Genomic DNA, 27326 nt, shown 5'->3' on the forward strand with positions numbered 1-27326 from the left:
ATTGATGCTTCAGATCTGGGAGGGGGCTGTATTGATGCTGGGGGGAGATGATATCACTCATCAATCTGTATACTCTGATAGGGAGACATTTACTGAGTGCGAACACTACTCTGATTGGCAGGAAGAGTTATGCATGATGGGGTTGAGCTTCGGCTCTTTGGTCCCGCCTCTCGACTGTCATTCAACGGGTGTGAGCAGTGGTTGCTTGTGAAGTTTGTCTTCCATTACTGTCGAAGTTCATACTCATTATATCCTAATTTGGCCTTTATTGCTCGTTTCTGTCCGTCCTGGACCCCTTATGTGGCGACGTTTCTGTCCGTCCTGGACCCTTATGTGACGACGTTTCTGTCCGTCCTGGACCCTTATGTGACGACGTTTCTGTCCGTCCTGGACCCTTATGTGACGACGTTTCTGTCCGTCCTGGACCCTTATGTGACGACGTTTCTGTCCGTCCAGGACCCTTATGTGACGACGTTTCTGTCCGTCCTGGACCCTTTTGTGACAACGTTTCGGTCCGTCTTGGACCCTTATGTGACGACGTTTCTATCCGTCCTGGACCCTTATGTGACGACGTTTCTGTCCGTCCTAGACCCTTATGTGACGACGTTTCTGTCCGTCCTGGACCCTTATGTGACGACGTTTCTGTCCGTCCTGGACCCTTATGTGACGACGTTTCGGTCCGTCCTGGACCCTTATGTGACGACGTTGCTGTCCGTCCTGGACCCTTATGACACGACGTTTCTGTCCGCCCTGGACCCTTATGTGACGACGTTTCTGTCCGTCCAGGACCCTTATGTGACGACGTTTCTGTCCGTCCTGGACCCTTATGTGACGACGTTTCTGTCCGTCCTGGACCCTTATGTGACGACGTTTCGGTCCGTCCTGGACCCTTATGTGACGACGTTGCTGTCCGTCCTGGACCCTTATGACACGACGTTTCTGTCCGTCCTGGACCCTTATGTGACGACGTTTCTGTCCGTCCAGGACCCTTATGTGACGACGTTTCTGTCCGTCCTGGACCCTTATGTGACGACGTTTCTGTCCGTCCAGGACCCTTATGTGACGACGTTTCTGTCCGTCCAGGACCCTTATGTGACGACGTTTCTGTCCGTCCTGGACCCTTTTGTGACAACGTTTCGGTCCGTCTTGGACCCTTATGTGACGACGTTTCTATCCGTCCTGGACCCTTATGTGACGACGTTTCTGTCCGTCCTAGACCCTTATGTGACGACGTTTCTGTCCGTCCTGGACCCTTATGTGACGACGTTTCTGTCCGTCCTGGACCCTTATGTGACGACGTTTCGGTCCGTCCTGGACCCTTATGTGACGACGTTTCGGTCCGTCCTGGACCCTTATGACACGACGTTTCTGTCCGTCCTGGACCCTTATGTGACGACGTTTCTGTCCGTCCAGGACCCTTATGTGACGACGTTTCTGTCCGTCCTGGACCCTTATGTCACGACGTTTCTGTCCGTCCTGGACCCTTATGTGACGACGTTTCTGTCCGTCCTGGACCCTTATGTGACGACGTTTCGGTCCGTCCTGGACCCTTATTTGACGACGTTTCGGTCCGTCCAGGACCCTTATGTGACGACGTTTCGGTCCGTCCAGGACCTTTATCAAGTCGACTGTGATGAGACGAGGGAGGTATTCGTGAGGCAAGAGAGAGAGAAGGGGAGGAGGAAAGCTGAGAGGAAGGTAAGACCAAGGCAAGAGGTAGGGATGGGTGTAATAAGGGGGTAGAACGGGGAAATAATAGGAGTAAGAATGGAAACGTAAGGAAAGAGACGGAAAATCCCCTATCCCCCCCTCCTATTTTCCCCTGTTTAGCACCTCTTCCCTGTCATAAAATATAATATTAGGGAAGCAATGAAACGACTTTATGTGTTTAAGGAAATAAATTTTTGTTACAGAGAAAAAGTCGTGTGAGATTTCAACCCATATTTCACTCTTGACCAGAATGGAATCCGTGAGAATCGGGTGGAGGTGAGATATTAATAATGTATGTTTAATCTTTATCATAGGTCTACCCCGAGCAGCCTATGTCCGTCCCGTACCCTAGACCATTCCCCCTACAACTTTGAGTAAGACTAACACGAACAGACAGACAGTCAGACATTCTCTCTCATGGCATAAATGTTGGATGGGTTATTGGGCTAAAACCTTACATCTGATTGAAACATATATATATATATTTTTAGCTTCAGAAAGGCGTAGAGTTCAGTGAGGATCGTGAGAGAGAGTGCCAGAGACCCCGGCCAGCTGTCGGGAGCCAAGGAAGACAGATGTGTATTTAATGACAGCCAGAACTGGACCGGATATTGGCCAGTGTAAGGCTAATGGCGCCACCAGCCCAACGAGGACGCTGTTTGCTGAACCTTTCAATACTCAAACTCCCTCCAAAGGCGACTGGGCTAAGCTGCCCGAAAGCTAAGCTACGAAAGCTAAGCTGCCCTGGGCTAAGGCTGCCCGAAACGCTTTGCGTAATAGTGGCTTTAGGCATTGTATGTACTAGCTCTTATCTATAAAGCCAACAAACTTTGTAAAATCTCTTTATGTATGTACCTTTGCCTAAATAAAAATTATTATTATTATTATTATAAGCTGATTAGTTCAAAATATGATCACATTTCATCAGCTCTCTCACAAAAAACTAGTCAATATTATTGTATTCATAGAAGGCTTATTTCTGTCTGGACAAAAGTGACGGTGCAGGAAGTATACTGGAAACGTGAGCCCGCGGACTCACTCCAAGTAACAACAGCCTTTTAGATCCAGTTATCACAAGACTGGCCTGGGGGAGCAGTCAAACTCCTGAAACCCTGTTCAGGTATAATCCTCTTTTTTCCAGTTCTGTGGTTTGGTGAAGGTTATTAAAACCTATCAAACTCTGGAGGGTTATTAAGACCACCACAATACCTTACTGACCAACCAGCAAGTTTGGTGTTGGACTTAAGACCTATCAACCTCTGGAGGGTTATTATGACCACCACAATACCTTACTGACCAACCAGCAAGTTTAGTGTTGGACTTAAGACCTATCAACCTCTGGAGGGTTATTAAGACCACCACAATACCTTACTGACCAACCAGGAAGTTTGGTGTTGGACTTAAGACCTATCAACCTCTGATGGGTCGCTTACCAGAGATCCACTCAGTAAATAGCTTTAAAACTATTTACTGTTGAAATTTTGGGCCCAGCAGCTGAAGTTTAACCCTCTCCAAAGACAGTTAAGTGAGAACTTAATTGCCCACATGACGATATTACCTGGTTGATACCTGGTTGATGGGGTTCTGGGAGTTCGTCTACTCCCCAAGCCCGGCCCGAGGCCAGGCTCGACTTGTGAGAGTTTGGTCCACCAGGCTGTTGCTTGGAGCGGCCCGCAGGCCCACATACCCACCACAGCCCGGTTGGTCCGGCACTCCTTGGAGGAATAATATTAACGATGGTAATCCAGTAAGAATTATTGTGTTGTAACGATCCTGGAGTCTCAGCTCTATGGACACCTGTTGGACAGGTGTACAACCTTGAGCAGCTGTTCTGTACCTATGATTCTTATATCTATTTATACACCTGTGCTCAGCACTACAAGTTAAGGCAGGTGTGTATACGTGTGATTAATATATCTATTTATACACATGTGCTCAGCTCTACAAGCTAAGGCAGGTGTGTATACGTGTGATTAATATCTCTATTTATACACATGTGCTCAGCTCTACAAGCTAAGGCAGGTGTGTATACGTGTGATTAATATCTCTATTTATACACCAGTGATCAGCTCTACAAGCTAAGGCAGGTGTGTATACGTGTGATTAATATCTCTATTTATACACCAGTGATCAGCTCTACAAGCTAAGGCAGGTGTATATACGTGTGATTAATATCTCTATTTATACACCAGTGATCAGCTCTACAAGCTAAGGCAGGTGTATATACGTGTGATTAATATCTCTATTTATACACCAGTGATCAGCTCTACAAGCGAGAGCATTGCTGCATCTGTAAGCTTGTGACCAGCTCTACGAAATAGAGTTTGTGGTACACAGGTAAGCTCAATAATCCTCTAGTGAGTGCACAATGCACAATACAAGTGTGCAAGTGCAGCTTTGAACTGCAGGTGGTCACGAACCCCCGTTCAGTTTATGGAACACGAGAACTGCATTAATCCACATTCTCAATTGCGATAACAGGCGCCACTCACAGTTCCGAAGTGCTTGGCTTCACATAAAGCTGTGTTTATGATAAGATAATATTGCGTTAACCTAAGTTTATGCCGGACTGAGATTACGCCCCACACGTTGGGCCTCGTTTTGCACCTCATTAACGTTCGTTTATGTGAGATTAACGTGTCTTTTTATTTTTTTTTACACAGGAGGGTACAGGAGCAGACGACTGCTGACTCCTGTTAGATGGCTGAGAGCTTTCCCTTCCCATAGCTCATGGTAAGCCTTACCCTACTAGTTTTACACACAGGAGGGTACAGGAGCAGACGACTGCTGACTCCTGTTAGCTGGCTGAGAGCTTTCCCTTCCCATAGCTCATGGTAAGCCTTACCCTACTAGTTTTACACACAGGTGGGTACAGGAGCAGACGACTGCTGACTCCTGTTAGCTGGCTGAGAGCTTTCCCTTCCCATAGCTCATGGTAAGCCTTACCCTACTAGTTTTACACACAGAAGGGTACAGGAGCAGACGACTGCTGACTCCTGTTAGCTGGCTGAGAGCTTTCCCTTCCCATAGCTCATGGTAAGCCTTACCCTACTAGTTTTACACACAGGAGGGTACAGGAGCAGACGACTGCTGACTCCTGTTAGCTGGCTGAGAGCTTTCCCTTCCCATAGCTCATGGTAAGCCTTACCCTACTAGTTTTACACACAGGTGGGTACAGGAGCAGACGACTGCTGACTCCTGTTAGCTGGCTGAGAGCTTTCCCTTCCCATAGCTCATGGTAAGCCTTACCCTACTAGTTTTACACACAGGAGGGTACAGGAGCAGACGACTGCTGACTCCTGTTAGCTGGCTGAGAGCTTTCCCTTCCCATAGCTCATGGTAAGCCTTACCCTACTAGTTTTACACACAGGTGGGTACAGGAGCAGACGACTGCTGACTCCTGTTAGCTGGCTGAGAGCTTTCCCTTCCCATAGTTCATGGTAAGCCTTACCCTACTAGTTTTACACACAGGAGGGTACAGGAGCAGACGACTGCTGGCTCCTGTTAGCAGGCTGAGAGCTTTCCCTTCCCATAGCTCATGGTAAGCCTTACCCTACTAGTTTTACACACAGGAGGGTACAGGAGCAGACGACTGCTGACTCCTGTTAGCTGGCTGAGAGCTTTCCCTTCCCATAGCTCATGGTAAGCCTTACCCTACTAGTTTTACACACAGGAGGGTACAGGAGCAGACGACTGCTGACTCCTGTTAGCTGGCTGAGAGCTTTCCCTTCCCATAGCTCATGGTAAGCCTTACCCTACTAGTTTTACACACAGGTGGGTACAGGAGCAGACGACTGCTGACTCCTGTTAGCTGGCTGAGAGCTTTCCCTTCCCATAGTTCATGGTAAGCCTTACCCTACTAGTTTTACACACAGGAGGGTACAGGAGCAGACGACTGCTGGCTCCTGTTAGCAGGCTGAGAGCTTTCCCTTCCCATAGCTCATGGTAAGCCTTACCCTACTAGTTTTACACACAGGAGGGTACAGGAGCAGACGACTGCTGACTCCTGTTAGCTGGCTGAGAGCTTTCCCTTCCCATAGCTCATGGTAAGCCTTACCCTACTAGTTTTACACACAGGAGGGTACAGGAGCAGACGACTGCTGACTCCTGTTAGCTGGCTGAGAGCTTTCCCTTCCCATAGCTCATGGTAAGCCTTACCCTACTAGTTTTACACACAGGAGGGTACAGGAGCAGACGACTGCTGACTCCTGTTAGCTGGCTGAGAGCTTTCCCTTCCCATAGCTCATGGTAAGCCTTACCCTACTAGTTTTACACACAGGAGGGTACAGGAGCAGACGACTGCTGACTCCTGTTAGCTGGCTGAGAGCTTTCCCTTCCCATAGCTCATGGTAAGCCTTACCCTACTAGTTTTACACACAGGTGGGTACAGGAGCAGACGACTGCTGACTCCTGTTAGCTGGCTGAGAGCTTTCCCTTCCCATAGCTCATGGTAAGCCTTACCCTACTAGTTTTACACACAGGAGGGTACAGGAGCAGACGACTGCTGACTCCTGTTAGCTGGCTGAGAGCTTTCCCTTCCCATAGCTCATGGTAAGCCTTACCCTACTAGTTTTACACACAGGAGGGTACAGGAGCAGACGACTGCTGACTCCTGTTAGCTGGCTGAGAGCTTTCCCTTCCCATAGCTCATGGTAAGCCTTACCCTACTAGTTTTACACACAGGAGGGTACAGGAGCAGACGACTGCTGACTCCTGTTAGCTGGCTGAGAGCTTTCCCTTCCCATAGCTCATGGTAAGCCTTACCCTACTAGTTTTACACACAGGTGGGTACAGGAGCAGACGACTGCTGGCTCCTGTTAGCAGGCTGAGAGCTTTCCCTTCCCATAGCTCATGGTAAGCCTTACCCTACTAGTTTTACACACAGGAGGGTACAGGAGCAGACGACTGCTGACTCCTGTTAGCTGGCTGAGAGCTTTCCCTTCCCATAGCTCATGGTAAGCCTTACCCTACTAGTTTTACACACAGGAGGGTACAGGAGCAGACGACTGCTGACTCCTGTTAGCTGGCTGAGAGCTTTCCCTTCCCATAGCTCATGGTAAGCCTTACCCTACTAGTTTTACACACAGGAGGGTACAGGAGCAGACGACTGCTGACTCCTGTTAGCTGGCTGAGAGCTTTCCCTTCCCATAGCTCATGGTAAGCCTTACCCTACTAGTTTTACACACAGGTGGGTACAGGAGCAGACGACTGCTGACTCCTGTTAGCTGGCTGAGAGCTTTCCCTTCCCATAGCTCATGGTAAGCCTTACCCTACTAGTTTTACACACAGGAGGGTACAGGAGCAGACGACTGCTGACTCCTGTTAGCAGGCTGAGAGCTTTCCCTTCCCATAGCTCATGGTAAGCCTTACCCTACTAGTTTTACACACAGGAGGGTACAGGAGCAGACGACTGCTGACTCCTGTTAGCTGGCTGAGAGCTTTCCCTTCCCATAGCTCATGGTAAGCCTTACCCTACTAGTTTTACACACAGGAGGGTACAGGAGCAGACGACTGCTGACTCCTGTTAGCTGGCTGAGAGCTTTCCCTTCCCATAGCTCATGGTAAGCCTTACCCTACTAGTTTTACACACAGGAGGGTACAGGAGCAGACGACTGCTGACTCCTGTTAGCAGGCTGAGAGCTTTCCCTTCCCATAGCTCATGGTAAACCTTACCCTACTAGTTTTACACACAGGAGGGTACAGGAGCAGACGACTGCTGACTCCTGTTAGCTGGCTGAGAGCTTTCCCTTCCCATAGCTCATGGTAAGCCTTACCCTACTAGTTTTACACACAGGAGGGTACAGGAGCAGACGACTGCTGACTCCTGTTAGCAGGCTGAGAGCTTTCCCTTCCCATAGCTCATGGTAAGCCTTACCCTACTAGTTTTACACACAGGAGGGTACAGGAGCAGACGACTGCTGACTCCTGTTAGCTGGCTGAGAGCTTTCCCTTCCCATAGCTCATGGTAAGCCTTACCCTACTAGTTTTACACACAGGAGGGTACAGGAGCAGACGACTGCTGACTCCTGTTAGCTGGCTGAGAGCTTTCCCTTCCCATAGCTCATGGTAAGCCTTACCCTACTAGTTTTACACACAGGAGGGTACAGGAGCAGACGACTGCTGACTCCTGTTAGCAGGCTGAGAGCTTTCCCTTCCCATAGCTCATGGTAAGCCTTACCCTACTAGTTTTACACACAGGAGGGTACAGGAGCAGACGACTGCTGACTCCTGTTAGCTGGCTGAGAGCTTTCCCTTCCCATAGCTCATGGTAAGCCTTATCCTACTAGTTTTACACACAGGAGGGTACAGGAGCAGACGACTGCTGACTCCTGTTAGCTGGCTGAGAGCTTTCCCTTCCCATAGCTCATGGTAAGCCTTACCCTACTAGTTTTACACACAGGAGGGTACAGGAGCAGACGACTGCTGACTCCTGTTAGCTGGCTGAGAGCTTTCCCTTCCCATAGCTCATGGTAAGCCTTACCCTACTAGTTTTACACACAGGAGGGTACAGGAGCAGACGACTGCTGACTCCTGTTAGCTGGCTGAGAGCTTTCCCTTCCCATAGCTCATGGTAAGACTTACCCTACTAGTTTTACACACAGGAGGGTACAGGAGCAGACGACTGCTGACTCCTGTTAGATGGCTGAGAGCTTTCCCTTCCCATAGCTCATGGTAAGCCTTACCCTACTAGTTTTACACACAGGAGGGTACAGGAGCAGACGACTGCTGACTCCTGTTAGCTGGTTGAGAGCTTTCCCTTCCCATAGCTCATGGTAACCCTTACCCTACTAGTTTTACACACAGGAGGGTACAGGAGCAGACGACTGCTGACTCTTGTTAGCAGGCTGAGAGCTTTCCCTTCCCATAGCTCATGGTAAGCCTTACCCTACTAGTTTTACACACAAGAGGGTACAGGAGCAGACGACTGCTGACTCCTGTTAGCTGGCTGAGAGCTTTCCCTTCCTATAGCTCATGGTAAGCCTTACCCTACTAGTTTTACACACAGGAGGGTACAGGAGCAGACGACTGCTGACTCTTGTTAGCAGGCTGAGAGCTTTCCCTTCCCATAGCTCATGGTAAGCCTTACCCTACTAGTTTTACACACAGGAGGGTACAGGAGCAGACGACTGCTGACTCCTGTTAGCTGGCTGAGAGCTTTCCCTTCCCATAGCTCATGGTAAGCCTTACCCTACTAGTTTTACACACAGGTGGGTACAGGAGCAGACGACTGCTGACTCTTGTTAGCTGGCTGAGAGCTTTCCCTTCCCATAGCTCATGGTAAGCCTTACCCTACTAGTTTTACACACAGGAGGGTACAGGAGCAGACGACTGCTGACTCCTGTTAGCAGGCTGAGACCTAATTCTGAACTAATTTTAGAACTAATTCTGAAAATTAGTTCTAAAATTCTTTTCACTTGAGAATGAACCATGGAGGTTCGAAACATTGTGCAAATTGTATAAATAAGTGTAATACATTCTATAGTAATTCACTTTTTCTTCACCTTGAAATTACGAAAATAAGTTTTGGAGAACTCCTCTTTCACCTAAGCCCTGATGCTTAGAAAACAGTTAGATGGATAGAAGCCCTGAATCAGGAGATAGTAAATACAGAATATGCGGTTATATTCATTGAGACATATTTAAAAGAGAACCTGCTGCCAGTATACACCTATATATATATATATATATATATATATATATATATATATATATATATATATATATATATATATATATATATATATATATATATATATGCGAACAAGCCTGAATGGTCCCCAGGACAATATGCAACTGAAAATTCACACCCCAGAAGTGACTCGAACCCATACTCCCAGAAGCAACGCAACTGGTATGTACAAGACGCCTTAATCCACTTGACCATCACGACCGGACATAATGAGGTGATAGCCGAGGCTATTTGAACCACCCCACCGCCGGCACTCGGATAGTAATCTTGGGCATAGCATTTTACCAAATCACCTCATTCTTTGGGGGCACACGTGAGGAACACAAATGCGAACAAGCCTGAATGGTCCCCAGGACAATATGCAACTGAAAACTCACACCCCAGAAGTGACTCGAACCCATACTCCCAGAAGCAACGCAACTGGTATGTACAAGACGCCTTAATCCACTTGACCATCACGACCGGACATAATGAGGTGATAGCCGAGGCTATTTGAACCACCCCACCGCCGGCACTCGGATAGTAATCTTGGGCATAGCATTTTACCAAATCACCTCATTCTTTGGGGCACACGTTTCAGTTGCATATTGTCCTGGGGACCATTCAGGCTTGTTCGCATTTGTGTTCCTCACGTGTGCCCCAAAGAATGAGATGATTTGGTAAAATGCTATGCCCAAGATTACTATCCGAGTGCCGGCGGTGGGGTGGTTCAAATAGCCTCGGCTATCACCTCATTATGTCCGGTCGTGATGGTCAAGTGGATTAAGGCGTCTTGTACATACTAGTTGCGTTGCTTCTGGGAGTATGGGTTCGAGTCACTTCTGGGGTGTGAGTTTTCAGTTGCATATTGTCCTGGGGACCATTCAGGCTTGTTCGCATTTGTGTTCCTCACGTGTGCCCCAAAGAATGAGGTGATTTGGTAAAATGCTATGCCCAAGATTACTATCCGAGTGCCGGCGGTGGGGTGGTTCAAATAGCCTCGGCTATCACCTCATTATGTCCGGTCGTGATGGTCAAGTGGATTAAGGCGTCTTGTACATACCAGTTGCGTTGCTTCTGGGAGTATGGGTTCGAGTCACTTCTGGGGTGTGAGTTTTCAGTTATATATATATATATATATATATATATATATATGACAATGTCAGACCACGGAGGAAAAATGAAACAGGAATTTCCTTAAGTACTTTCGTATATTAAATACATCTTCAGAAGGTCTACACCTTCTAGGAAATACACCTTCTGAAGATGTATTTAATATACATTAAAGTACTTAAGGAAATTCCTGTTTCATTTTTCCTCCGTGGTCTGACATTGTCATATATATATATATATATATATATATATATATATATATATATATATATATATATATATATATATATATATATATATATATATATATATATATATACCCAAGATGTAAGAAGATTACAAATTCTTGAAGCAATCAATCAATTCTATTTAGAATAGAACAATAGAACAACCTACCATGAACACCCAAATTACGGAACTATTCACTCTACCCACCATGAGAGTAGAACAAGACCAGAACATAACGATGCCAACACACAAGACACTGCTCAATATCTGTGTATTTATGTATGTGGGTTCGATTACCATTTTAAAAGCACTACAATCACCTTCTGTGGTCGACTGTTCAATAAATCCCTGAACTATATGTTCAACAGATCTCTCACCCTGTCCATGGAGGACAGAAGAAAATGTATATATGTTGGTTAGCATTGTTAATGTCTGGCCACGTCTGTGGTAGAAAAAAAAAGAGTTGATGTAGTTGCACATGATGTTTATATGTGTGTGTACATGATGTTTATGTATGTGTGTGTACATGATGTTTATATGTGTGTGTACATGATGTTTATATGTGTGTGTACATGATGTTTATGTATGTGTGTGTACATGATGTTTATGTGTGTGTGTGTACATGATGTTTATATGTGTGTGTACATGATGTTTATGTGTGTGTGTGTACATGATGTTTATATGTGTGTGTACATGATGTTTATGTGTGTGTGTGTACATGATGTTTATATGTGTGTGTACATGATGTTTATATGTGTGTGTACATGATGTTTATGTGTGTGTGTGTACATGATGTTTATGTGTGTGTACATGATGTTTATATGTGTGTGTACATGATGTTTATATGTGTGTGTACATGATGTTTATATGTGTGTGTACATGATGTTTATGTGTGTGTGTGTACATGATGTTTATGTGTGTGTACATGATGTTTATATGTGTGTACATGATGTTTATGTATGTGTGTGTACATGATGTTTATGTATGTGTGTGTACATGATGTTTATGTATGTGTGTGTACATGATGTTTATGTGTGTGTACATGATGTTTATGTGTGTGTACTCGATGTTTATGTATGTGTGTACATGATGTTTATGTGTGTGTACATGATGTTTATGTATGTGTGTGTACATGATGTTTATGTGTGTGTGTGTACATGATGTTTATGTGTGTGCACATGATGTTTATGTGTGTGTACATGATGTTTATGTGTGTGTACATGATAGTTATGTGTGTGTACATGATGTTTATGTGTGTGTGTGCATGATGTTTATGTGTGTGTACATGATGGTTATGTGTGTGTACATGATGTTTATGTGTGTGTGTACATGATGTTCATGTGTGTGTGTACATGATGTTCATGTGTGTGTGTACATGATGTTCATGTGTGTGTGTACATGATGGTTATGTGTGTGTACATGATGTTTATGTGTGTGTGTACATGATGTTTATGTGTGTGTACATGATGGTTATGTGTGTGTACATGATGTTTATGTGTGTGTGTACATGATGTTCATGTGTGTGTGTACATGATGTTCATGTGTGTGTGTACATGATGTTCATGTGTGTGTGTGTACATGATAGTTATGTGTGTGTACATGATGTTAAGTGTGTGTACATGATGTTTATGTGTGTGTGTACATGATGTTTATGTGTGTGTGTACATGATGTTTATGTGTGTGTGTACATGATGTTCATGTGTGTGTGCACATGATGTTTATGTGTGTGTGTACATGATGTTTATGTGTGTGTGTACATGATGTTTATGTGTGTGTGTACATGATGTTTATATGTGTGTGTACATGATGTTTATGTGTGTGTGTACATGATGTTCATGTGTGTGTGCACATGATGTTTATGTGTGTGTGTACATGATGTTTATGTATGTGTACATGATGTTTATGTATGTGTACATGATGTTTATGTGTGTGTACATGATGTTTATGTATGAGTACATGATGTTTATGTGTGTGTACATGATGTTTATGTATGTGTACATGATGTTTATATGTGTGTGTACATGATGTTCATGTGTGTGTGTACATGATGTTTATGTATGTGTACATGATGTTTATGTGTGAGTACACGATGTTTATGTGTGTGTACATGATGTTTATGTATGTGTACATGATGTTTATGTGTGAGTACACGATGTTTATGTGTGTGTACATGATGTTTATGTATGTGTACATGATGTTTATATGTGTGTGTACATGATGTTCATGTGTGTGTGTACATGATGTTTATATGCGTGTGTACATGATGTTTATATGTGTGTGTACATGATGTTTATGTGTGTGTGTACATGATGTTCATGTGTGTGTGCACATGATGTTTATGTGTGTGTGTACATGATGTTCATGTATGTGTACATGATGTTTATGTGTGTGTACATGATGTTTATGTGTGTGCACATGATGTTTATGTGTGTGTACATGATGTTTATGTATGTGTACATGATGTTTATGTGTGAGTACATGATGTTTATGTATGTGTACATGATGTTTATATGTGTGTGTACATGATGTTCATGTGTGTGTGTACATGATGTTTATGTATGTGTACATGATGTTTATATGTGTGTACATGATGTTTATGTGTGTGTACATGATGTTTATGTGTGTGTACATGATGTTTATGTTTGAGTACATGATGTTTATGTGTGTGTACATGATGTTTATGTATGTGTACATGATGTTTATGTGTGAGTACATGATGTTTATGTGTGTGAGTACATGATGTTTATGTGTGTGTACATGATGTTTATGTATGTGTACATGATGTTTATATGTGTGTGTACATGATGTTTATATGTGTGTGTACATGATGTTTATATGTGTGTGTACATGATGTTTATGTGTGTGTGTGTACATGATGTTTATGTGTGTGTACATGATGTTTATATGTGTGTACATGATGTTTATGTATGTGTGTGTACATGATGTTTATGTATGTGTGTGTACATGATGTTTATGTATGTGTGTGTACATGATGTTTATGTGTGTGTACATGATGTTTATGTGTGTGTACTCGATGTTTATGTATGTGTGTACATGATGTTTATGTGTGTGTACATGATGTTTATGTATGTGTGTGTACATGATGTTTATGTGTGTGTGTGTACATGATGTTTATGTGTGTGCACATGATGTTTATGTGTGTGTACATGATGTTTATGTGTGTGTACATGATGGTTATGTGTGTGTACATGATGTTTATGTGTGTGTGTGCATGATGTTTATGTGTGTGTACATGATGGTTATGTGTGTGTACATGATGTTTATGTGTGTGTGTACATGATGTTCATGTGTGTGTGTACATGATGTTCATGTGTGTGTGTACATGATGTTCATGTGTGTGTGTACATGATGGTTATGTGTGTGTACATGATGTTTATGTGTGTGTGTACATGATGTTTATGTGTGTGTACATGATGGTTATGTGTGTGTACATGATGTTTATGTGTGTGTGTACATGATGTTCATGTGTGTGTGTACATGATGTTCATGTGTGTGTGTACATGATGTTCATGTGTGTGTGTGTACATGATAGTTATGTGTGTGTACATGATGTTAAGTGTGTGTACATGATGTTTATGTGTGTGTGTACATGATGTTTATGTGTGTGTGTACATGATGTTTATGTGTGTGTGTACATGATGTTCATGTGTGTGTGCACATGATGTTTATGTGTGTGTGTACATGATGTTTATGTGTGTGTGTACATGATGTTTATGTGTGTGTGTACATGATGTTTATATGTGTGTGTACATGATGTTTATGTGTGTGTGTACATGATGTTCATGTGTGTGTGCACATGATGTTTATGTGTGTGTGTACATGATGTTTATGTATGTGTACATGATGTTTATGTATGTGTACATGATGTTTATGTGTGTGTACATGATGTTTATGTATGAGTACATGATGTTTATGTGTGTGTACATGATGTTTATGTATGTGTACATGATGTTTATATGTGTGTGTACATGATGTTCATGTGTGTGTGTACATGATGTTTATGTATGTGTACATGATGTTTATGTGTGAGTACACGATGTTTATGTGTGTGTACATGATGTTTATGTATGTGTACATGATGTTTATGTGTGAGTACACGATGTTTATGTGTGTGTACATGATGTTTATGTATGTGTACATGATGTTTATATGTATGTGTACATGATGTTCATGTGTGTGTGTACATGATGTTTATATGTGTGTGTACATGATGTTTATATGTGTGTGTACATGATGTTTATGTGTGTGTGTACATGATGTTCATGTGTGTGTGCACATGATGTTTATGTGTGTGTGTACATGATGTTCATGTATGTGTACATGATGTTTATGTGTGTGTACATGATGTTTATGTGTGTGCACATGATGTTTATGTGTGTGTACATGATGTTTATGTATGTGTACATGATGTTTATGTGTGAGTACATGATGTTTATGTATGTGTACATGATGTTTATATGTGTGTGTACATGATGTTCATGTGTGTGTGTACATGATGTTTATGTATGTGTACATGATGTTTATATGTGTGTACATGATGTTTATGTGTGTGTACATGATGTTTATGTGTGTGCACATGATGTTTATGTGTGTGTACATGATGTTTATGTATGTGTACATGATGTTTATGTGTGAGTACATGATGTTTATGTATGTGTACATGATGTTTATATGTGTGTGTACATGATGTTCATGTGTGTGTGTACATGATGTTTATGTATGTGTACATGATGTTTATATGTGTGTACATGATGTTTATGTGTGTGTACATGATGTTTATGTGTGTGTACATGATGTTTATGTGTGTGTGTACATGATGTTCATGTGTGTGTGCACATGATGTTTATGTGTGTGTGTACATGATGTTTATGTATGTGTACATGATGTTTATGTATGTGTACATGATGTTTATGTGTGTGTACATGATGTTTATGTATGAGTACATGATGTTTATGTGTGTGTACATGATGTTTATGTATGTGTACATGATGTTTATATGTGTGTGTACATGATGTTCATGTGTGTGTGTACATGATGTTTATGTATGTGTACATGATGTTTATGTGTGAGTACACGATGTTTATGTGTGTGTACATGATGTTTATGTATGTGTACATGATGTTTATGTGTGAGTACACGATGTTTATGTGTGTGTACATGATGTTTATGTATGTGTACATGATGTTTATATGTGTGTGTACATGATGTTCATGTGTGTGTGTACATGATGTTTATATGTGTGTGTACATGATGTTTATATGTGTGTGTACATGATGTTTATGTGTGTGTGTACATGATGTTCATGTGTGTGTGCACATGATGTTTATGTGTGTGTGTACATGATGTTCATGTATGTGTACATGATGTTTATGTGTGTGTACATGATGTTTATGTGTGTGCACATGATGTTTATGTGTGTGTACATGATGTTTATGTATGTGTACATGATGTTTATGTGTGAGTACATGATGTTTATGTATGTGTACATGATGTTTATATGTGTGTGTACATGATGTTCATGTGTGTGTGTACATGATGTTTATGTATGTGTACATGATGTTTATATGTGTGTACATGATGTTTATGTGTGTGTACATGATGTTTATGTGTGTGCACATGATGTTTATGTGTGTGTACATGATGTTTATGTATGTGTACATGATGTTTATGTGTGAGTACATGATGTTTATGTATGTGTACATGATGTTTATATGTGTGTGTACATGATGTTCATGTGTGTGTGTACATGATGTTTATGTATGTGTACATGATGTTTATATGTGTGTACATGATGTTTATGTGTGTGTACATGATGTTTATGTGTGTGTACATGATGTTTATGTTTGAGTACATGATGTTTATGTGTGTGTACATGATGTTTATGTATGTGTACATGATGTTTATGTGTGAGTACATGATGTTTATGTGTGTGAGTACATGATGTTTATGTGTGTGTACATGATGTTTATGTATGTGTACATGATGTTTATATGTGTGTGTACATGATGTTTATATGTGTGTGTACATGATGTTTATATGTGTGTGTACATGATGTTTATGTGTGTGTGTGTACATGATGTTTATGTGTGTGTACATGATGTTTATATGTGTGTACATGATGTTTATGTATGTGTGTGTACATGATGTTTATGTATGTGTGTGTACATGATGTTTATGTATGTGTGTGTACATGATGTTTATGTGTGTGTACATGATGTTTATGTGTGTGTACTCGATGTTTATGTATGTGTGTACATGATGTTTATGTGTGTGTACATGATGTTTATGTATGTGTGTGTACATGATGTTTATGTGTGTGTGTGTACATGATGTTTATGTGTGTGCACATGATGTTTATGTGTGTGTACATGATGTTTATGTGTGTGTACATGATGGTTATGTGTGTGTACATGATGTTTATGTGTGTGTGTGCATGATGTTTATGTGTGTGTACATGATGGTTATGTGTGTGTACATGATGTTTATGTGTGTGTGTACATGATGTTCATGTGTGTGTGTACATGATGTTCATGTGTGTGTGTACATGATGTTCATGTGTGTGTGTACATGATGGTTATGTGTGTGTACATGATGTTTATGTGTGTGTGTACATGATGTTTATGTGTGTGTACATGATGGTTATGTGTGTGTACATGATGTTTATGTGTGTGTGTACATGATGTTCATGTGTGTGTGTACATGATGTTCATGTGTGTGTGTACATGATGTTCATGTGTGTGTGTGTACATGATAGTTATGTGTGTGTACATGATGTTAAGTGTGTGTACATGATGTTTATGTGTGTGTGTACATGATGTTTATGTGTGTGTGTACATGATGTTTATGTGTGTGTGTACATGATGTTCATGTGTGTGTGCACATGATGTTTATGTGTGTGTGTACATGATGTTTATGTGTGTGTGTACATGATGTTTATGTGTGTGTGTACATGATGTTTATATGTGTGTGTACATGATGTTTATGTGTGTGTGTACATGATGTTCATGTGTGTGTGCACATGATGTTTATGTGTGTGTGTACATGATGTTTATGTATGTGTACATGATGTTTATGTATGTGTACATGATGTTTATGTGTGTGTACATGATGTTTATGTATGAGTACATGATGTTTATGTGTGTGTACATGATGTTTATGTATGTGTACATGATGTTTATATGTGTGTGTACATGATGTTCATGTGTGTGTGTACATGATGTTTATGTATGTGTACATGATGTTTATGTGTGAGTACACGATGTTTATGTGTGTGTACATGATGTTTATGTATGTGTACATGATGTTTATGTGTGAGTACACGATGTTTATGTGTGTGTACATGATGTTTATGTATGTGTACATGATGTTTATATGTGTGTGTACATGATGTTCATGTGTGTGTGTACATGATGTTTATATGTGTGTGTACATGATGTTTATATGTGTGTGTACATGATGTTTATGTGTGTGTGTACATGATGTTCATGTGTGTGTGCACATGATGTTTATGTGTGTGTGTACATGATGTTCATGTATGTGTACATGATGTTTATGTGTGTGTACATGATGTTTATGTGTGTGCACATGATGTTTATGTGTGTGTACATGATGTTTATGTATGTGTACATGATGTTTATGTGTGAGTACATGATGTTTATGTATGTGTACATGATGTTTATATGTGTGTGTACATGATGTTCATGTGTGTGTGTACATGATGTTTATGTATGTGTACATGATGTTTATATGTGTGTACATGATGTTTATGTGTGTGTACATGATGTTTATGTGTGTGTACATGATGTTTATGTTTGAGTACATGATGTTTATGTGTGTGTACATGATGTTTATGTATGCGTACATGATGTTTATGTGTGAGTACATGATGTTTATGTGTGTGAGTACATGATGTTTATGTGTGTGTACATGATGTTTATGTATGTGTACATGATGTTTATGTGTGTGTACATGATGTTTATGTATGTGTACATGATGTTTATGTATGAGTACATGATGTTTATGTGTGTGTTCATGATGTTTATGTGTGTGTACATGATGTTTATGTATGAGTACATGATGTTTATGTGTGTGTACATGATGTTTATGTATGTGTACATGATGTTTATGTGTGTGAGTACATGATGTTTATGTGTGTGTACATGATGTTTATGTATGTGTACATGATGTTTATGTGTGTGTTCATGATGTTTATGTGTGTGCATATGATGTTTATGTGTGTGTACATGATGTTTATATGTGTGTACATGATGTTTATGTATGTGTACATGATGTTTATGTATGAGTACATGATGTTTATGTGTGTGTACATGATGTTTATGTATGTGTATATGATGTTTATGTATGTGTACATGATGTTTATGTGTGTGTACATAATGTTTATGTGTGTGTGTACATGATGTTTATGTATGTGTACATGATGTTTATGTGTGAGTACATGATGTTTATATGTGTGTACATAATGTTTATGTGTGTGTGTACATGATGTTTATGTGTGTACATGATGTTTATATGTGTGTACATAATGTTTATGTATGTGTACATGATGTTTATGTGTGTGTACATGATGTTTATGTGTGTGTACATGATGTTTATGTATGTGTACATGATGTTTATGTGTGAGTACATGATGTTTATGTGTGTGTACATGCTGTTTATGTATGTGTACATGATGTTTATGTATGTGTACATGATGTTTATGTATGAGTACATGATGTTTATGTGTGTGTACATGATGTTTATGTGTGTGTACATGATGTTTATGTATGTGTACATGATGTTTATGTGTGAGTACATGATGTTTATATGTGTGTACATGATGTTTATGTGTGAGTACATGATGTTTATGTATGTGTACATGATGTTTATGTGTGTACATGATGTTTATGTGTGAGTACATGATGTTTATGTGTGAGTACATGATGTTTATATGTGTGTACATGATGTTTATATGTGTGTACATGATGTTTATGTATGTGTACATGATGTTTATGTATGTGTACATGATGTTTATGTGTGTGTACATGATGTTTATGTATGTGTACATGATGTTTATGTGTGTGTACATGATGTTTATGTATGTGTACATGATGTTTATGTGTGAGTACATGATGTTTATATGTGTGTACATTATGTTTATATATCACATGACATGTAACATTGTTCGGAAAGTGATTTATATAACACAAAAAAATGTAGAAAAATCTCCTTCTAGCACCAGGATTCATGAAGAACTCACTCATATACTTACGAAACCTTTACATCTTTTCCTTAATTAAGGTGTCTTAGTTCGCAATTAAGAAACAGTGGATGAGAACCAACGAGCTTCTTAATAGCAATAGTAATCTTGGGTTGTGAAGTTTACTCACTTGTGAACTGTTTAATAAATGTAAACTAAGTAGCAATGATTGAGGAAAGATGTAAAGGTTTCGTAAGTGGAGACTTACGAAGAAATATTTAGACTTATTTACTTAGACTAAGTCTTACTTAGACTTACTTAGAATCCCGACCCAGGGCTCAGACTGTGAAGAATATGCACTTATTGACTTGTGAGAATAGTAGAAGTATTTAAGTAACAGTGGTAGAAGTCTTAAAGTAACAGTAGTAAAAGTATTAGAGTAACAGTGGTAGAAGTATTAAAGTAGCAGTGGTAGAAGTATTAAAGTAGCAGTAGTAGAAGTATTAAAGTAACAGTGGTAGAAGTATTAAAGTAGCAGCGGTAGAAGTATAAAAGTAACAGTAGTAGAAGTATTAAAGTAACAGTGGTAGAAGGATTTAAGTAGCAGAGGTAGAAGTATTAAAGTAGCAGTGGTAGAAGTATTAAAGTAGCAGAGGTAGAAGTATTAAAGTAGGAGAGGTAGAAGTATTAAAGTAGCAGAGGTAGAAGTATTAAAGTAGGAGAGGTAGAAGTATTAAAGTAACAGTGGTAGAAGTATTAAAGTAACAGTGGTAGAAGTATTAAAGTAACAGTGGTAGAAGTATTAAAGTAACAGTGGTAGAAGTATTAAAGTAGCAGTGGTAGAAGGATTTAAGTAGCAGAGGTAGAAGTATTAAAGTAGCAGTGGTAGAAGTATTAAAGTAGCAGCGGTAGAAGTATTAAAGTAACAGTGGTAGAAGTATTAAAGTAGCAGAGGTAGAAGTATTAAAGTAGCAGAGGTAGAAGTATTAAAGTAACAGTGGTAGAAGTATTAAAGTAGCAGTGGTAGAAGTATTAAAGTAGCAGAGGTAGAAGTATTAAAGTAGGAGAGGTAGAAGTATTAAAGTAACAGTGGTAGAAGTATTAAAGTAACAGTGGTAGAAGTATTAAAGTAACAGTGGTAGAAGTATTAAAGTAGGAGAGGTAGAAGTATTAAAGTAGTAGAGGTAGAAGTATTAAAGTAACAGTGGTAGAAGTATTAAAGTAGCAGTGGTAGAAGTATTAAAGTAGCAGAGGTAGACGTATTAAAGTAGGAGAGGTAGAAGTATTAAAGTAACAGTGGTAGAAGTATTAAAGTAACAGTGGTAGAAGTATTAAAGTAGCAGAGGTAGAAGTATTAAAGTAACAATGGTAAAAGTAGTGACAGTTCTTCTTAGATTACAGACATAGAAGAACAGGCTTCCCCCTAGACGGGAAGGACGGGTGAGCTGCTCCACCTACTTGTAGACAGGAGCCACGGACTGGTGAGCTGCTCCACCTACCTGTAGACAGGAGCCATAGACGGGTGAGCTGCTCCACCTACCTGTAGACAGGAGCCATGGACGGGAGAGCTGCTCCACCTACCTGTAGACAGGAGCCATGGACGGGTGAGCTGCTCCACCTACCTGTAGACAGGAGCCATGGACGGGTGAGCAGCTCCACCTACCTGTAGACAGGAGCCATGGACGGGTGAGCTGCTCCACCTACCTGTAGACAGGAGCCATGGACGGGTGAGCTGCTCCACCTACCTGTAGACAGGAGCCATGGACGGGTGAGCAGCTCCACCTACCTGTAGACAGGAGCCATGGACGGGTGAGCTGCTCCACCTACCTGTAGACAGGAGCCATGGACGGGTGAGCTGCTCCACCTACCTGTAGACAGGAGCCATGGACGGGTGAGGTGCTCCACCTACCTGTAGACAGGAGCCTCGCCGTCTGCGATGTACCAGAGGGTCAGGATCGGGGCGTCGTGGTCGTGGGCGCGAACGTTGCACGGAAGAGATGCGTTGAATCCGACTACTACACGAACGTCCTCCATCTCTTCCTCTTGCGTCTCTGTCAACACAAGAGGCCACTCTTTAGTCTCCTTCCTGAGTCTGTCAATACAAGAGGTCACTCTTTAGTCTCCTTCCTGAGTCTGTCAATACAAGAGGTCACTCTTTAGTCTCGTTCCTGAGTCTGTCAACACAAGAGGTCACTCTTTAGTCTCCTTCCTGAGTCTGTCAACACAAGGGGTCACTCTTTAGTCTCCTTCCTGAGTCTGTCAACACAAGGGGGCCACTCTTTAGTCTCCTTCCTGAGTCTGTCAACACAAGAGGTCACTCTTTAGTCTCCTTCCTGAGTCTGTCAACACAAGGGGCCACTCTTTAGTCTCCTTCCTGAGTCTGTCAACACAAGGGGTCACTCTTTAGTCTCCTTCCTGAGTCTGTCAACACAAGGGGTCACTCTTTAGTCTCCTTCCTGAGTCTGTCAACACAAGGGGTCACTCTTTAGTCTCCTTCCTGAGTCTGTCAACACAAAGGGTCACTCTTTAGTCTCCTTCCTGAGTATGTCAACACAAGAGGCCACTCTTTAGTCTCCTTCCTGAGTCTGTCAACACAAGGGGTCACTCTTTAGTCTTCTTCCTGAGTCTGTCAACACAAGGGGCCACTCTTTAGTCTCCTTCCTGAGTCTGTCAACACAAGAGGTCACTCTTTAGTCTCCTTCCTGAGTCTGTCAACACAAGGGGCCACTCTTTAGTCTCCTTCCTGAGTCTGTCAACACAAGAGGTCACTCTTTAGTCTCCTTCCTGAGTCTGTCAACACAAGAGGTCACTCTTTAGTCTCCTTCCTGAGTCTGTCAACACAAGAGACCACTCTTTAGTCTCCTTCCTGAGTCTGTCAACACAAGGGGTCACTCTTTAGTCTCCTTCCTGAGTCTGTCAATACAAGAGGCCACTCTTTAGTCTCCTTCCTGAGTCTGTCAACACAAGGGGTCACTCTTTAGTCTCCTTCTTGAGTCTGTTAACACAAGGGACCACTCTTTAGTCTCCTTCCTGAGTCTGTCAACACAAGGGGTCACTCTTTAGTCTCCTTCCTGAGTCTGTCAACACAAGAGGTCACTCTTTAGTCTCCTTCCTGAGTCTGTCAATACAAGACGTCACTCTTTAGTCTCCTTCCTGAGACTGTCAACACAAGAGGTCACTCTTTAGTCTCCTTCCTGAGTCTGTCAACACAAGGGGTCACTCTTTAGTCTCCTTCCTGAGTCTGTCAACACAAGGGGTCACTCTTTAGTCTCCTTCCTGAGTCTGTCAATACAAGAGGCCACTCTTTAGTCTCCTTCCTGAGTCTGTCAACACAAGGGCCACTCTTTAGTCTCCTTCCTGAGTCTGTCAATACAAGAGGTCACTCTTTAGTCTCCTTCCTGAGTCTGTCAACACAAGAGGCCACTCTTTAGTCTCCTTCCTGAGTCTGTCAACACAAGAGGCCACTCTTTAGTCTCCTTCCTGAGTCTGTCAATACAAGAGGTCACTCTTTAGTCTCCTTCCTGAGTCTGTCAACACAAGAGGTCACTCTTTAGTCTCCTTCCTGAGTCTGTCAATACAAGAGGTCACTCTTTAGTCTCATTCCTGAGTCTGTCAATACAAGAGGTCACTCTTTAGTCTCCTTCCTGAGTCTGTCAACACAAGAGGTCACTCTTTAGTCTCCTTCCTGAGTCTGTCAATACAAGAGGTCACTCTTTAGTCTCCTTCCTGAGTCTGTCAACACAAGAGGTCACTCTTTAGTCTCCTTCCTGAGTCTGTCAATACAAGAGGTCACTCTTTAGTCTCCTTCCTGAGTCTGTCAACACAAGAGGTCACTCTTTAGTCTCCTTCCTGAGTCTGTCAATACAAGAGGTCACTCTTTAGTCTCCTTCCTGAGTCTGTCAACACAAGAGGTCACTCTTTAGTCTCCTTCCTGAGTCTGTCAATACAAGAGGTCACTCTTTAGTCTCCTTCCTGAGTCTGTCAACACAAGGGGTCACTCTTTAGTCTCCTTCCTGAGTCTGTCAACACAAGAGGTCACTCTTTAGTCTCCTTCCTGAGTCTGTCAATACAAGAAACCACTCTTTAGTCTCCTTCCTGAGTCTGTCAATACAAGAGGCCACTCTTTAGTCTCCTTCCTGAGTCTGTCAACACAAGAGGTCACTCTTTAGTCTCCTTCCTGAGTCTGTCAACACAAGGGTCACTCTTTAGTCTCGTTCCTGAGTCTGTCAACACAAGAGGTCACTCTTTAGTCTCCTTCCTGACTCTGTCAACACAAGGGGTCACTCTTTAGTCTCCTTCCTGAGTCTGTCAACACAAGAGGTCACTCTTTAGTCTCCTTCCTGAGTCTGTCAATACAAGAGACCACTCTTTAGTCTCCTTCCTGAGTCTGTCAATACAAGAGGCCACTCTTTAGTCTCCTTCCTGAGTCTGTCAACACAAGAGGTCACTCTTTAGTCTCCTTCCTGAGTCTGTCAACACAAGGGTCACTCTTTAGTCTCGTTCCTGAGTCTGTCAACACAAGAGGCCACTCTTTAGTCTCCTTCCTGAGTCTGTCAACACAAGGGGCCACTCTTTAGTCTCCTTCCTGAGTCTGTCAACACAAGAGGCCACTCTTTAGTCTCCTTCCTGAGTCTGTCAACACAAGGGGCCACTCTTTAGTCTCCTTCCTGAGTCTGTCAATACAAGAGGCCACTCTTTAGTCTCCTTCCTGAGTCTGTCAACACAAGGGGCCACTCTTTAGTCTCCTTCCTCAGTCTGTCAACACAAGGGCCACTCTTTAGTCTCCTTCCTGAGTCTGTCAACACACTTTAGGTCCCGCCCTTAAATACTGAACGTAACGGTCCCTATAATTCCATTGTTAGAACTTGTAATGAAGTTGTTACATCTTGTTATAACGTTTTTATGACGTATTAGAAGCGTTGTTACAACTTACTATATTGGTTGTTACAATTGTTAGAAGGTGTTAAACCTTGTTCAAACGTTGTAGCAACGTTGTAGTTTGGTCGTGTGTGGCGGTATGGCCCATTTCGCTTATTAGAACTGCAGCATTGAGCATTTATACAAGCCTTTACGAAACCTGTGCATCTTTCTCAAATCATGGCGGCTTTGTTGACAGTTATTAAACAGTTTACGAGTTACGAGACTTCCCCAAGACTTCGTTAATATTAGTTTCAACAACTTCATTTTGTTTCGGAACTCACAAACTATTTGGTAAAGTCTAAACGAGTTCGCTGTGAGGGAGGTAAAATGTAGGACCTGCGGGCGGCTCCAAGCAACAGCCTGGTGGACCAAACTCTCACAAGTCAAGTCTGGCCTCGGGCCGGGCTTGGGGAGTAGAAGAACTCCCAGAACCCAATCAACCAGGTATCAACCAGGTATCAACCAGGTATCAACCAGGTATCAACCAGGTATCAACCAGGTATCAACCAGGTATCAACCAGGTATCAACCAGGTATCAACCAGGTATCAACCAGGTATCAACCAGGTATCAACCATTTACTAATATTTAATACAATAGGCAGATAATATTGCTGCTGTTTTATAATAAACAAATTCACTCATAGAAGATGTGGCACAGTTTTCCTAGGAAGAAAACGGGATTTACTATCTAGCTTATATCTGGCCAATAATATTTGATTTAGGATATATTCTGGTCAGGACACGTAGCAAGCTAGCCAACAGGGTATATATATTACTTGACTCTTATTCAATCAATATATACCAATATTTCCTCTGATAAAGCTGTCACTTGCCCTCTGACAGGTGTAATTGAAGAGGCAGAAGAATTAACAGTAGTTACCTAGTACACCAGTACACCGGTACACCGGTACACCAGTACAGGTACACACCAGTACAGGTGTTTAACAGGTGTTGATGCCAGCCTCAACCATCAGGATTATTTGGTGTGAACATTCTTGTTCATAACTGGTCGACCAGGTCCACTATATACAAGATAAGCTGGAGTTGTGTTAATTTTAATCAGTAACATATCTAGTCTAATACAATAGTGAATATCTACTAAAATATAATATATATTGTTGTCTACATATAAACTATAACCCCCCTCCCCCCCCTCCCCCTCCCCCCCCCCTCCCCCTCCCCTCCCCCCCCCCTCCCCCCTCCCCCAGAATGTGTAAGGAAGCGATATGTGAGACATTTTTAAATATACAGTCCACTTTAACCCATCATAGTTTGCTATCGAAATAAATATAAATTAACGTAAAATATAAATTACTATATACATTAATATAAATTAAATATTTATAAATCTCACAGGTCAATTCCCCACATTTTATAACTAGGTGAATAAGTGGTTGATGAATCCTGGCTACTCATCATATGAGCAGTAAAACCCGTGTTAATGATGCTTTTAGTAGTACGAGCCCAACCGTTTTGGCTGTCAACGCTTGTCAGTCATACCTTGATGTTGACATTTCCACAAGAGAAGTCTCAGAAGTTTTGATTGATCAATGTGTTTCGAAAACAGCTCAATCTCAGGCCAAGTTAATCATGTTAATCAGCTTGGATTAAGCAACTTGCCAATCACCGGGATTCGAACCTGTCCATCCCTCCCCCCAAACACACACACACACACACACACACACACACACACACACACACACACACACACACACACACACACACACACACACACACAAACACACACACACACACACACACACACACATTCTGGCTGCGGGAAATGCACCTTACGACACGGGAAGACAGAAGAGTAAGGGGGGACATGATCACAACCTACAAAATCCTCAGGGGAATCGACCGGGTAAACAAGGATGAACTATTCAACACTGGTGGGACGCGAACAAGGGGACACAGGTGGAAGCTGAGTACCCAAATGAGCCACAGAGACGTTAGAAAGAACTTTTTCAGTGTCAGAGCAGTTAGTAAATGGAATGCATTAGGAAGTGATGTGGTGGAGGCTGACTCCATACACAGCTTCAAATGTAGATATGATAGAGCCCAATAGGCTCAGGAATCTGTACACCAGTTGATTGACGGTTGAGAAGCGGGACCAAAGAGCCAGAGCTCAACCCCGCAAGCACAATTAGGTGAGTACAATTAGGTGAGTACACACACACACACACACACACACACACACACACACACACACACACACACACACACACACACACACACACACACACACACACACACACGCACACACACACACACACACACACACACACACACACACACACACACACACACACACACACACACACACACACACACACACACCCCACACCCCCACACACACACACACCCACACACACACACACACACACACACACACACACACACACACACACACACACACACACACACACACACACACGCACACACACACACACACACACACACACCCCA

The 27326-nt window shown here is 41.9% G+C and overlaps 1 protein-coding gene across 1 annotated transcript in view; it reads right to left on the minus strand.

The window, feature by feature from the left end:
- Positions 1-27326, minus strand: part of LOC123751813 (nephrin) — a 222638-nt gene that overhangs the window by 89576 nt on the left and 105736 nt on the right. Inside the window, exon 2 of the mRNA XM_069311033.1 lies at positions 21847-21988. Within this exon, the coding sequence (XP_069167134.1) occupies positions 21847-21988 (142 nt within the window). The remainder of the gene's footprint in view (positions 1-21846; positions 21989-27326) is intronic.

Source organism: Procambarus clarkii, chromosome 69 (genome assembly GCF_040958095.1).
Source record: "Procambarus clarkii isolate CNS0578487 chromosome 69, FALCON_Pclarkii_2.0, whole genome shotgun sequence".
Taxonomy (NCBI): Eukaryota; Metazoa; Arthropoda; class Malacostraca; order Decapoda; family Cambaridae; genus Procambarus; species Procambarus clarkii.